At 39.3% G+C, this 14,290-nt stretch overlaps 2 protein-coding genes across 5 annotated transcripts in view; one reads left to right on the forward strand and one right to left on the reverse strand.

The window, feature by feature from the left end:
- si:ch73-54f23.4 (zinc-binding protein A33) overlaps positions 1-2,692 on the forward strand; it is a 4,380-nt gene extending 1,688 nt beyond the window's left edge. For both annotated transcript variants that reach the window (XM_024267855.2, XM_024267856.2), the window contains 4 exons: positions 377-610; positions 872-894; positions 1,004-1,119; positions 1,194-2,692. In XM_024267855.2, the coding sequence (XP_024123623.1) occupies positions 377-610; positions 872-894; positions 1,004-1,119; positions 1,194-1,747 (927 nt within the window). In that variant the 3' untranslated portion in view covers positions 1,748-2,692. The remainder of the gene's footprint in view (positions 1-376; positions 611-871; positions 895-1,003; positions 1,120-1,193) is intronic.
- A 119-nt stretch (positions 2,693-2,811) lies between these two features.
- si:dkeyp-77h1.4 overlaps positions 2,812-14,290 on the reverse strand; it is a 16,074-nt gene continuing 4,595 nt past the window's right edge. For all 3 annotated transcript variants that reach the window (XM_024267792.2, XM_024267790.2, XM_024267791.2), the window contains 10 exons: positions 12,426-12,488; positions 11,713-11,733; positions 11,351-11,614; positions 9,376-9,496; positions 9,083-9,258; positions 8,742-8,878; positions 7,027-7,174; positions 6,691-6,872; positions 6,522-6,614; positions 2,812-5,886 (listed from right to left, as the gene is read on the reverse strand). In XM_024267792.2, coding sequence (XP_024123560.1) covers positions 5,212-5,886; positions 6,522-6,614; positions 6,691-6,872; positions 7,027-7,174; positions 8,742-8,878; positions 9,083-9,258; positions 9,376-9,496; positions 11,351-11,614; positions 11,713-11,733; positions 12,426-12,488 — 1,880 coding nt within the window. In that variant the 3' untranslated portion in view covers positions 2,812-5,211. The remainder of the gene's footprint in view (positions 5,887-6,521; positions 6,615-6,690; positions 6,873-7,026; positions 7,175-8,741; positions 8,879-9,082; positions 9,259-9,375; positions 9,497-11,350; positions 11,615-11,712; positions 11,734-12,425; positions 12,489-14,290) is intronic.

Below are 14,290 nucleotides of genomic sequence, written 5' to 3' on the forward strand. Positions count from 1 at the left end.
CCCTTTTTAACTTTTTCCTGCTGTGGTCATTCACTATAAAAATTAAATGGGAACATTATGACACACATGCTTAATTGAATCTGGCTGAAAATGTTTGACTGCAAATCATGTTTTAATAGCTTTTTTTGTCTGTTTAGGAAAAAAAAACATTCACATTTTTGAAGTAGAATCCAAATGTAATTTTTCTGCTCCAAAAGAAAATAAAAAAAAATAGGTACATTTTTATTCTGCTGTAAAACCAAAATACATTTATTTTTGACAAAAGCTCAAAAACCAAAAAAATACTTTATTATTCAAAGATTTAACAGAAAATTTTGGATTCACTTGAAAAATCTGACATATAAACCGAATAATATGATTTCTGATCGATTTTCAGAACGGTTTTGATGCTCTGGAACGAGAAATCAGAGCTGAATTTCAAAACCTTCATCGCTTCCTGGAGGAGGAAGAGTGTAAAGATCTGGAGCGGCTGAGGAGGGAGAGACAGAAGCAGCTGAAGCAGCTGAAGGAGAGGGAGAAGAAAATAGCCGCGCAAGGAAAAGACCTGGAGAACGCCATCACAGTGCTCAACGGCAAATTGGCTGAGGAGGACAGTCCCAAGCTGCTCAAAGTAAGGAACCTTTAGAAGTTAGATTAGAAGACTTCAGTCCTGCAGGTAAATCACCCTGCAGTCGTTCTCCAGTATTTCTTTTGCTCTCGATCAATTTTAGACATCGATTGACTAAACAGGCAGCTCACCGTGTTTTCCAAATTAAAATCAATTTCTCATTTAAGGGGGGAAATGAAAGCAGTCAATAGTGTATCTGTGGTAATGAAAAGTGGAGCCTCAATTATGCTGTAACTGAACTCTCAACTGCTGTTCTCATTGCAGGAGATTCAAGATCTCACAAAAAGGCAGGTTTCTCTGAGTTCTGTCCTCCATTTACCTCTGTGGTGCGTACAAAGGATGGATCCTCTACTACCTGTTGCTCAGTTCGTCTTTGTTCTCTCAATGTGGAACCAGGTGTCAGGTGAGCTTTGTCCCTCCAGCCGAGGCGGACACGGAGGTTCGCTCAGGCCAGTTTGTCGGCCCCATCCAGTACAGGATATGGAAGCACATGAAAAGCTGTCTCTATCCGGGTAAGCAATTAACAACGATTAACAAACAATGACAACCATTGCAACCTTTGAGTTCTTTCTTTTTCCCCCTCTAGACATTGCATCTGTGACCTTTGACCCAGAGACAGCCCACCCCAGCCTGTCTCTGTCCCCGTCCTGCACTTCAGTTTGGTTCAATGAGGACCAGAACACCTCAGAAGTCCAGCCCAATCCACGACGGTTCTATTATTACTACTGTGTGCTGGGTCGGCCGGGCTTCACTACTGGTCGCCACTACTGGGAAGTGGAAGTGGGCAGCAAGACGGCGTGGAGGTTAGGAGTGGCGAGAGAAGACGTTCCCAGAGGGGAGATGGCCGCCAGCGGCCCCTGCAGCGGGCTGTGGACGCTGGCCCTGAAGGGAGAATCGGTCCTGGCCTGCACCGACCCAAAGCCTGTGAAAATCAACGTGTCCCTGCGCCTCGTTCGGATCGGAGTCTTCTTGGACTGTGAGAAAGAGGAGGTGACTTTCTATAACGCTGTTAGCATGGCGCCTATTTACACCTTCTCCATGGGAACTGTGATGGTTCCTCTGTTTCCCTTCTACAACCCGTGTGACACCGATGATGGGAGGAACACGGCACCACTCAAGATGTTTCATCCTTTAATTTAAAGTCCCACTCCTACAATATTTTCTTCGGTTGTAAAATCTTTGAATTATGATTATGCAGTTTTTAGTAAAAATCAAAATATCTATGTTGTTTTTAAGACGTATTTTCTGCAGAGCAGCAGGAACTCATTTGAAATTTGCCTCTGAGGTGTGGAACAGAAGTTAGCCTCAGCTAATTTCCCATCAGCCCGTGGTTGTTACATGTTCTACCACTAGCTAATAGCACCTCACAAGCTAACATTAGCATAAAAAAAACAGTAAGCAATATCAGAGCTAAGTTTTAAATCAGATGCCAGTTAAGATAAACAAAGATGTTTATGGATCTGTTTGTCTGCAATTGGATGCATCAGAATTGTTACATAGACGCAAGACTTCGGCCCGTGGTAGTTGCTCCGTCACAAACCTGTGCATTTTCAAACCGCTGGTTTTCATCTGCTCCTCATCCATCACAGTTTGAATAAAGAAATACTCAGAAATGCAGTTTTGATCTTAATTTCGTTTATATATGTCCTCCATCATGACAAAAAATGCTACAATGACATGTTAACCCTCTCAGATCAATGCTAACAACCTATTTCTACCCAACATTTTTTTCTGTTACTAAAACTTAATTTGGCCCTGAGAGGGTTAAAAACACCAAAAACAATATTTTTATTGGCGTGGGTCTTTAAGGATAATGTGTTAGAATTGTTAAAATGGCAAACTGATTTTGATTTTTTCTGAATTTGTGGCTCCTGTAAAAAAAATTCGGACTTAAATGTAAAAACTCTGTCAACGAACAATCAATATGGTCGAATTTGAAAAAGTTGTCTCCACTCACTTTAGATGAGGGTTTAAAAGGATCTTCTGTCATTTTGTTTCTGGTTTGTTTGACAAACTAACCGAGCCAGACGTGGAATTTTAAAGCAAGGCAGCGCCATGACCCGTAGCTAGAAAAGGCCTCTGATTCTCAGAGGAAAACTCTGCATGACACAAAGTGAGATGCTCGGCTGAGATGGAAACGACAGCTCTGAGCCCCAGCTGTCCTTTTGTATGACTCTGAAAGAAGGACGGCTTTGGCAAGAAGGCAACATGTCATTATCTTTTATTTATCCTTATTTTTCTGTAGACATCAAATAAAGACATGTTTTACAAAACGTCTGTGTTGTGCAAAAAGGAGTACAGAAAGAGACTAAGTAGGATGTCACACTATAATCAGGCCATAACAGCGACGGAGGAGACAGTTCACGTGGTGCAAAAGGACTTCCAGTGACTTTAGTGGTTTCTTATAGTGGGTAATTAGAAGCAGGTATGAAACCATAGTCTCTCAGGCACCATAGATGTGAAAGCTCCTGTTCTGCTGAGTGGTCTTTAAGATGCTGGTCATGTCCACCTCTTGCTCTTTGAGTCTCCTGGGGCTCCGCTTCCATTTCAGCGTTACGACCCGTGATGGAGTCGTGGAGCTTGCAGATGCAGTTTCCTCAAACACAACACAACGCAGAGCTTTGAAATTCACCTTTTCCCTCATCAATGCACCCCTATACTTCAGAAACCTGCACCACATGCAGCCGCTTCAACATCTCAGGTCGCTCAGCTGTGATTTCTGTGAACATCCCATTAGATAAGACAAAGGTGTTGTTAGGAGGTGGCTAATGACAGAAGAAAGGCCAGCTATCAGACAAGCATTTTAGGCACCAAAAACAAAGACGAGACTCACCCGAACATCAATATTGTACGCTTTTCTCGTGTGGTTTGAAGCACATTCACACCTATGACTTAATTACATCTTCAAATCGCAAGACAGTTGTAGCAGGCACATGGAAACCTCACGCAGGACACGGAGAGCACGCTTCATTCTGTGCATAGATTCATCGGGACACGCTCACACTCGTGGACGTCACACTGTAGGCACACAGACTTTACGGACGAAAATGGCAACATCGAAAGACCACTCTTGAGAGCAAACACACACTGATAACACTTCTCAAAAATACAAGCCTGTTGTTCTGAAGAAGTCTTGGGCATGCTGTAGTCTACACTTAAAGTGACAGTGGTTACATATCTGAAGACATCATCTAAATAATGGGAGTTACTGGACTTCATCAGGTTGGTATAAGAGCGAATATTAATCATTTTATCAATATTTATTATATATATATATTAGTTTAACTCATTAGTGAATATTAGTATACATAGTATATAGTAGATACACAATTTGTAGATGAATTTTTACATATTAGAATCAAAGTTTGTGTGAAAGTAATTTAGTTTTCCTTTCATTTATTTAGTATGATACAGGAATTGATCTATACACTAATAACATTCTGTCATTAAGGTGTTAAATCGGCATACACATGCAGTATTTACAAAAGTGCGTTGTGTGTTTGTGGTTTTTATGTTAGTCCAAAAATGAAAAGCCATGATGGTTTTTCCCAGATGGGTTTGTGGTTCCCTCACAGATCTAGACCATGAGGCCTGTGCAGCGTCAAGCCCATTTTTTTTATCAGAATGCCCTCGTCTCGCCTCATGATGTCATTATTTTGTTCGATGTTGAGGCACGCTGATGTCAATATTTTAATAGGATGTTTTTGCGTTGGGTTTAGTATCAAATTTGACATCTGAAATTGTCTTATGGCTTTAAAAGTTGTGGACACAAAACCTAATTTTTCGGATAAAAAACACTACTATGGTTGGATAATTTTAAGGAAAGGCCAGGTGAAAGTCAACGATCTGCTAATGAGCCTCCCAAAATGTCTAAATAGTCAAGTTCATTTCAGTTTTTGTCAATTTCTTATGCTATTTTACTGCACACCAGAACCAGCAGACGTGCATGAGTGCAAACATAAAGATCTCTGTTCCACTGAAGATTTGATCATGTTAACGTTAAATAGAGAAATAATTTTAAGATGTAGAAAAAAGTGTAATGATATTAATCAGTCAGTTTGAACTAAAATGGAATTATCCAAAATCGTAACTTAATCTTATCTCCTTCAGCACTATTGGTTCGTGTGTGTGTGGATGATGTCATGCAAAAATCCTCGTAGCGAATGTCTTACATCTAAGAAATATTGGCAGGATACAAAACCTCATTGGTTCTGACTGCCATTATCTGGGTTGGTGTTTGCCTTTTTGCAATCCTGTCTGATCATGAATATGGTCTTGATATGGATTCAATGAAATGCTGTAAACGTATCTGTGTATCTTAAAATAAAAAAAGAAAATGAAAAAAATATCTGACCGAGTTAGCGTTGTTAGTCGTAAACTCTGCAAATGATTTCAGTTGCAGTTTGGCAGTTTTACAGTAAAGATAGTGGAAAACAAGGCTTTAACAATCACATATCATGTTTTTGATCAGGAAGTCTTGGTGGAATTCCAGGTTGTCCAGGCCCCGGCTGATGCGGTTTGGTAAGGGCGGGGGGTTTGATTGTCTGCAGTGGTGTTGTGATCTGTGGGGTTTCCTTTGGGACTCTTGGTGGGGAGGACACCTCTCAGGTGGATGCAGAGCTCTCGGCGACAGCACCCTCCTTGCTGGCCTCTGGAACAACACTACTTGATTTCAGCTCGACTTCAGGGGTTTTAGGCGAGGCAACTTTTGCGATTGTTTCTCCAGTGCCCAAATGATCTGGGCTGGGTTTGGAGACCAGCCCCGGCTCAGGTGTACCGTTGATGATGGGTTCTGGTGTAGCTGGTTTGGGGGCCTCGGGTGTGGGAGCTAGGGTGGTTTCAGGTACTGGAGTGGTGGCTTTGGGGGCAGCTGGTTTTGGTTCTGGGCTTGAGCTGGGTGGAGACTTTGGATCAGCTAAGCTCAGAACGGCTTTGGGATCTGGGCTCGGTTCTGGAGTTGGTTTCAAATCTGCTTTCTTGGGAATATCTAACTTTACTTCCTCCGGTTTTTCAGAAGTTGTCTTGATTTCGGGGACTGGGCTGACTTTGGTTTCAGGAGGTGGGCTGGGTTTAATTTCCGCACTTGGCTTGGACTCGGTAGCAGATGGTTGACTTGGTTTGGGTTCAGGAGCAATGGAGATGCTTACAGCCTCGGAATCGGGGATTTGATCAGCGGCATCAGTGTCGGTGTCCAGCGGGAGAGCAGTGTTAAAGCCCACGCCTGAGTCACTGGTCTCTAGATTACCAACCCCAACCTCTTTGGAGGAAACCTCCAGACCCTGTTTTACAAAAGACAACAAGAAAAAACAACTGTCTGACCAAGTTCAAATTGAAATTGAGTCAATATCACACCATAAAATCAAAATAAGTAACTGTAGAAAATTAGAGAACAAACTAGAAATTGCAGAAAGGAAGAGGTTAGAAGAACCAGAACAACTTCAGAGTAATGCAAGGTTGAAACATATCTAAACCAATAAAGGGAAAAAAAACATTTCAGCCTTCATTCAAAAGAAATGAGAGTTGGGAGAAAATGTCAAGTTTTCTGGGAATTTTTTCTCTCTTTTTAAAACTTTGTTTTTTAGAGTCAATCTTTAAAATATTAAACTGTGCAATCCCAGAAGACCTGATGGATCAAATAGAACAGGTCATTAAAAGAACAGCAGATCAGAACCATCTTCTAGCCCCAAAATATACACGGTGAAACAGAATTGGGAAATCCATTCTTTGTCAAAGGGGGAAGCCACTGCAAAGATCTGAGACCTGGACAGACGTGATCCGCTTTCTTGATCTTAGTGTGGGCTCTAGCAGCAGCGTTCTGAATAAGCTGCGACTGTCTAAACGCAGAAAACAGCATGAAAATCAGAGGACTATCAACACAACTCAGTGGCTCTAGTCCAAGAAAAAGCCGACTTACTTTGATGTCCACCTCAGTGCTCTGAGATTTCTCGGTGTTGTCAGCTTGAGAGTGTTTGGATTCCTCGCTGAGTTTTGTGATGTTCTTCACCACCTACAAAGTTTACAGACTTCCAGTCTTAATCCAATCCAAACAGCACTCACCCCTGAATATTAGAGGCCTCTCTAACCTGTCTAAATGCTTCTCCCTCATCTTCTTTGCCAGCATTCTGGGCCAGTTTCTCCAAGGCAGCGGCCCTCTTGGCCCTCTTCTTCACTTTGATCAGACAGGACAGCAGGCAGACAAGCAGAAGGAAAGCCAGAATGCCCAACAGTGCAATGATGGCCACATAGAGTAACTCCAGCCTCTGAGCTACATGGTGCCATAGGAGAAGAGACAGACAGAATAGTGACCTTGCTTTGAATTTCCTCTACATGCACATAAGTAAACAACAGATAATGAGTTTTGCTATGCTTCATAGTCCCTGCAACAATACAATCATGTCTCCTGCCTGTTATTCACTTACGTTTCACTTTCAGATGGATGTTGGAGAAAACGAACCCCTGCATGTCCTTAATCATGAACACACCGTTGTCTGTTTCCTTAAGCTGATCGAGAAAAACAATGGAGCCTTCCAGGGAGAGACGGTCCTGAAAACCCAGCTCTGCTGGAGCCTGAAACATAAACAGTTAGAACCAGTTACACCAGAATACAATAGAATAAGCTGTGAGGTAGGAAACTAATAAAGTCCCAAGAAGTTTGCATCATTACACTGTCATTTTTTTAATCATACATTTCAATTATATTTATTTTTGGCAATAAATACATAAATATTAAAATGAACTGGAATTTTCTCAAATTGTAAAGTCGTTTTCTTCCTTTTGACAGAAGCTCATACAACTTTCTTTCAAAATAAAAGACTTCCTGTTCCAAACAGGAACATTCAAGTGAAGCAAATGTATTCCTAAACAACACAAGACAAAAATTACATTTTCCCTTGTTATACTTTAGGTTTACTTTGGTGAGCCATCATCCTTTTTCCTACTTACTACTCTGCTGTTAACTGAAGTATAAACATGAAACACAATCGGTTAATAATTCAGTAGAAACAGTATATAAGAATACACAAATGTCCATGTTTTTGCCACTTCCCCTGAATAGCTACTAACCATTATTATGCAGGATAAGAAAAAATGTAATTTAAAGTCATAAAATAAAATAAGCAATCAGACAAAAAAAGTTTTGCCCAGTATTTGTAATCTGGGTATTCTGCAGGAAGCGCAGAGCAAACGCGGCCTAATGATCTCATTACAGTTTATCTAGATTCACCTCAGCCATAAACTTAACCAAAATAAATTAAATCAATGCTAAGTTAGCAACCCTTACTTTTAAAAAATACTATTATTTTATGTTTCTTTAGCCAGGGAGCCACTGTGGAGGACTAAAAGAGCCTCATGTGGCTCCAGAGCCTCAGGTTGCAGATTCCTGGTCCAGATGAAGCGAGCAAACCCAAACCATGAAGCTACCACTGTTGTTTTACTTCTTTACCTTCATATCCCAACGTAAAATGCACACTAGAGATTGGCACTTTGATTCTTTCTCAGGAGCCGATTCCTTCAGTTGGACTCCTGGGAAAGAATTTGCAACTATCGACTATTTACAAAAGATTTTTTGCCGACTTTTATTTTATCACAACTTTGCAAAAATAATGGTTTGTATGTTTAAAAAAAGCTTTAATGTGTAGTGAAATCATGAGAAGCCATTGAATTACCATTTTTCTTGCCTTTATCCCATTACACACCATTCTTTTGTTTAATATCTTAATCAAATGTTGGCATGCTAGTTATTTTGTTAAGTTTACTTTTTATCACTTAAGCTTTTTATTCATTTATTTTATTTTTGCATTTACCAGAGAAATTCCTTTTGAGATTAAAAATCTCTTTTTCAAAGGAGTCCTTATTAAAGGATTAAACAAATAGTCAGTTTTTCTGATAAAAACAAGAAAATGTTACTTAACAATTTAACTGAAGGGAAACATGAAAGTAGGAATAAAATTACAGGATCTTTTTTCTTATTGTATAAAGGAAAATAAGAAAAATATGATCAAATTAAGGCGACCCGAACAGGGTCCTTTCTCACGCTGCAGCGGCACTCTTTGTGATTTTTTTTGGTCAAATTCTGTCTTTATTTGTTCTTTTCAACTTTTAGTCAGTGTGATATATAAGAGAGAAAGACTGTTACATTTGTAAATTCTCCTTTATCCAGAAGGAGATGGGAGCCCTGATCAGTGTTGTAGTAGAGCTGAACCAAAGTGCTGTTGACGATCAGGTTGATCTTCAGTTTTTTACCGTACGCCGGGGTCTCAAAGTGTTGGTGTGCTGAGACAGATTGAGATAAACGAGAAGAGAAACACCGATAAATGAATCTGAAGTCTGTTAATCGGCAATAAAATGCTTGGCGTTCACACTTCATCTTATTAACAGCCACAAGAAGAGAGTTGAAATATGAACAAAAAGCACAAAAGAAGCTTTTCTGAATTAGATAAACATGAAAAATGAAAATAAGTAAACTTGTGTTCTCACCTTTGACATTTAAGCACACTTTATTCTTGGTAGCACCTTTATAATCCATTACCGTGTAGCTGCCCTCATCTGCACCTGTGACAGCGTTGAGGGTGAAGACACGCTCACCCATTGTTGCCCGACCTTGATAGGGTGGTGTGGTGTCCCCGGCAGCAGTCAGCACAACCAGAGCAGGACTGCAGGCGGGAAATTCAAGGAGAGGAAAGTTTTTATGAAAAATGTCAAAATGTTTGAACACGTCTGAGCACAGGCACATCTGGAAAAACCTCAGCTCCAGTTTTCATCAGCTTTACCTTGATGTCTGGTTGGCCTCCACTGCCTTGGGCCGGAACTCAACTGTGATGACAGGGTTCGCCTCCCACAGAGGTATATGGAAGTTGCCTCCATAGTCAATCAGCCGCTCAAAGGTGCAGTCTAGACAGTAAACATTCAGAGGATATGGCATAAAATGAGCAAAGAATTATGGGTGCAATTATATAAGTTGGCTTCCTCCCACTTTATTTCAAGCATTAATAAATAAGTGAAATAGGGGTAGGAATATATAAGTTTGCTTCCTAACACTCCTTTAAAAACAACTATTTTTGATAAATTTCTTCAGTGTGTTATGTATGTATAAACAAAAATGTGTCTAATACAATGGCATCTGTATGTGGATGTTTCTACAGTATATGAACATGTTTTAATTTTCAAATAAAAAAATAACTTTATCTTTTTATATATCTATGTATAGATGTACATCTTTTGTTTGTCTCCTTTAGTATTCATTTGTTTTGATTGTGTGTAATAAATGAATTCCAAATAAAAATCGACTGTCATCTGACGATGACACAAAAAAAAGGATGAGGAATTTGGGGGAGGATGGACCAGCCTGGCAGATGTGGAGAAAAGAGGACAGACTGAAACCGAGGAACAGGGATCCAGATATGTGAGGCTGAAAGGAGGGAAAACGTAATGATAGGAATGGAACCGAAGGACAGAAAAGACAAGATAAAGGCAGAGTAACAGCAGGAAAGAGGAGAGGTCTGGTGTTTAAAGAACAGCATAATCACGGCCTGACGGAGCCACATTACTCTGTCACACACAAAAACAAACGTCCTCATTATCCCACGCCATCCCACTCCATCTTTATTATTGCGCTTGATTTGTGTAGTTTTGTTCCACAACTAATTTAATGAATCCCTACTTGTGACATGTCTATGTAATGTCTGCTTCTAATCCAGATGGGGACTTTAGACTTCACTGGTTTCTATGTTTTAAGGGATCTTAAAATACCACTGCAGTGTTTTGTGACATCACAACAACTGAAATTAGAGATTTAACCTTGACTTTCCAACAGAGTCTAGTGGGCGTATCTGGTGCAATAGCAGCTAGTCGGTTTGGACATTTTTTTTTAGAAAAATAGTTTAGGAAAATCTTGAGTTACCTTTGAATCATTTAGAAATCTAAAATCCATGTTACATTGAAATGAAGACTCCAAAATAAGTTATAAAACAGCAAAAACAACACCAAAATATCAGCTAAACATTACACAGCATTTGGAATATTGAATTGAATAAACTTCTATTGTTAACTGGGCAAAAGAATTTTAAAAAAGTAGTAGTTATTTTAAGATCAATAGTTTCGATCATAAATAACTGTTTTTGTTTGAAAGTTTATACAAAATAGGTTTCTGATAAAAATACTAGGGATGTAAAAAATATTAGATTCGTATTGAAAAATTGATCGGTCAGTGGGAGTAACAGCAGTATCGGTTTGGGACGTAAAAAATAGATTGAGCAACTGCAGTATTGTTTGGAAAAACCCAGATATGAGCAAGATTATGTTGGTTAAAAGGGATAAAATCAATCAAGAAGTAAATAATAGATTTCTGGCTAAGTTCATATCTGCAAACAAAAAGACGTCAAATTGCGAGCTGATTCCAAGTCAATACCTGAATAAATTTCTCTCTCAAATTATCATTTATCACTTTAAATGCCATATAAATAAGAAATATCTACATTTTAGCACTTTTGGTAAAAGAATCAGACTGTATCGTATCCCAAAAAAGTTAGTTGAATCCTGTATCGATTCGTGGACCATGTATCGAGATGCTTATCAAATCGTGTGAGAGGAAAAGATACACACGCCTAAAATGCAACTTGTTTTTTAATTAAAGATTAAAATAAACTGTGAAATGGTTTACAGGATTACATTTATTTTGCAAGAAAAACACTGAGTTTCAGCTGGTTTACAGCTCTGCTGCTCCATGTGAGCGCAGTCATGCGGTACCTCGGACTGTGAGCCTGATTCGCTGGACGCCGTTTGGGTCCTTCAAGGTGTACAGCCCCTCATCCCCTTCACCAACATTCTTGACAATGAGGTGGTCGCGGTTCAGGCTGAGTTTGTCCTGTCTGCTGCCGACCAGCTTTCCTCCCCTCATCAGGAGGACGGGAGCCCGAGGGTTAGACCTGTTTGTAAATGAGACCTCCAGCAACTGCGATGGCAGCAGAATGTAAAAGTCCTCTTTCTGGAGTAAGACTTTGGACTCCTCATCTGGATTGTAGATAAAGAAAAGAAAAATTAGCAAAAACATATAACACTCATAGCTCAGGATACGTCAAAAATAATTCACCAGAAAGGAACTGTTTTACCTTTTTGAGGTGTGGAGAAAGCTGAAAAGAAGGAAGAAACTGTTAACCTGGCATTTTGGGGAAAAAAAAGTTTGTTTTTCAGATTTTGCATTGTAGTTTGCTGATCTGAAAGTGCTGAATTACTAAGATTAGGCATCAGCAACTCTTAAAACCATCCAGAAATGTAAAATAAAAAGCTTGCATTAGCTTTGTTTATTTAAAGGGACATTACTTCCAGAAGCTATATATTAAAAACAGGCTAACTTTGATTGTGACTCCTGTGTTCTTCTCCTAATGAGTGCAAAAGGATGTTTATGTATTAACCTTCCTGCCTGTCTCTACTGTGTTTCAAAATAAGAGCATTTTCCTCTGCATCTTTTTATCAAACTCAATTAAAAGGATCATGTGATGCAGTTAAATGTAGAATTAAAAACATCAGCATGCAATTTTCTTTTTTTTATTTTAAGTGTGTTTTTACTGAAAGCAGCATTGGTGAATATATTGAATTTCCTCTTGTTATGTAATTTAATAAAACAAGTAATTTATGTCATGCTAATGTCAGTTTTCCTTCCATGTAGTCTAAAATATAGTCAGGTTGAAGGCTGCAGTTGTTCAGAACATGCACTACAGAAGTGCATTCATTTTAGTCTTGTTAAGCATATATATATTTAATTTATGCACATCCAGAACATTAAATTGCAGTACGTTGCAGCAGAAAAGCACTCTTTACATACCTGCTCCAATGAGGAAGCTCAGCACAAACACTTTGAGAGTCATCATGTCAGATTGTTTTGTCGCTGAAAAATAAAAGAAATGAAAAATCAAGTGTCATCCACCACGTTCATCATTCTATTGTTCACATTTTTCAGCGCATACCAACAATGAGTTATTATGTAAATTGGATACAAATGAAAACAATAACGGAGTATGAAGAAAAACATTTGGATTACAGATGAAAACACTTTCCTGCATTTAGTTATGTTAGCGTCAATATTCTGAACCACAACGATCCCTTAAAATGTGCAACCTGTTGGCTTATTTATGAGAAGGGGAGCGATATTTAATAGGGTCTGCCAAAACCACAGCTAAAAAAACCACGATGCTCAGACGGGACAATGAAGCAAAGAGGGGAGACGGGAGAGGCAACTGTATATAGAGGTGAAAATATACCCAGAATGCATCTTGTGTATGAATAAGAAACGTCATATCTTTGAACTAAAAATAAATTTTAAAAAGTAAAACTGTCTGGGGAGCTGCATTTAAGTGCATCATCAAGATAGAAACTGATGATTTTAACAGCAGTGAAACTGAGAAGATACCAGTTTAATTTGGTTTCCATCTAAAAGATTAGGACGGAAATGGAGGGAAGGGCATCCGTGGTGACTAAAGATTTATTTTCCTTCTAAAAATGACTTATTGGTACAGTTTTGATTAAAAAATTACATATTTGGACCAAAATAAGCCTTTTGACCGAGTCAACCCCTTTTCCATCCCATGGATTTGGAAAGCTTCTGGTTTTTGGAGTGACTTGCCCTTCATTGTTGCGACTGCTGTACAGTCAGGATGTTGTTTGGTTGTGGTGGGTGGGGCACTGAGCTGTCCTCTGGAGGTTTATGGAGACATAAAACAGGAGTGTGGTTCTTTGAGACAGTTTTATTACATCACCGCTGAAACATTTTTATATGATGCTGCTCTAGGATGCCAGGAGTTGCACTTCTATGGTTGTCTCATCAGCCCTTTAGTATTGCTTCCCTTTGTTTAGGATATTGGTACTTTCATCAAACATCAGAGTGCTGTAGACTAGGGTCTAAATAAGGTGACGACTATGGAGGAATTTGTTCTAGTTGGAGTGTATATGATTTAATAAGCCTGCTGTACCCTAACCTCTAGTGGGGTACCAGAGGAAAAGACTTCAGTATTTCTCATTTCTTCAAGTGGAGTTGCTTTTAGGCCGAGGTCACCTTCACATGCTTGGACAGCTTATATTAAAGTTGCACTCCAATCATTTGTGTTTCCAATGGTCTTTTTGTTGATTATGCAGAGTTTAGCCAAAAATAAAAAAACCTGTCATTTTCTTGGGACATACTTTCTGCAGAGCGGCCATAGTTAATCAGAAATTTGCCTCAGAATTGTAGGTGGAACTGTTGGCCATCTGTTTATACTCTCTCCCACTAGCTTACAGCCTCTCACACCCTCCAACCTAACATTACAGGCAATGCTGGAGCTTTCCAGCTGTACAGTTTAATCCAGATGAAAGATCGGATGACGAAAACAAAAACATTAACTCAGGGGTGTCAAATTCCAGGCGTTGAGGGCCAATGTCCTATATGTTTTCTGACCAAGCTCCTAATTAGCTAAACACACCTGATCCAGGGAATCAAGAAAGGATTTTTCTGGAGAACCGGCAGGAAGCTGAACCTTGAAACCTGGAGTTTGGCACTCCTGCCGTAATGGATCTATTTGTCTGCAAGTGGATGCATCAGAATAAAACGTGAATTTACAACAATTTGAATAAAGAATTTATAAGAAATATGAGTTTAAGCTCAAATTTCTTTATATTTGTCCTTCAGCATCAGTAAAATGCCACAAGAACATGTTA

This window comes from Oryzias melastigma, linkage group LG16 (assembly GCF_002922805.2).
Source record: "Oryzias melastigma strain HK-1 linkage group LG16, ASM292280v2, whole genome shotgun sequence".
Taxonomy (NCBI): domain Eukaryota; kingdom Metazoa; phylum Chordata; class Actinopteri; order Beloniformes; family Adrianichthyidae; genus Oryzias; species Oryzias melastigma.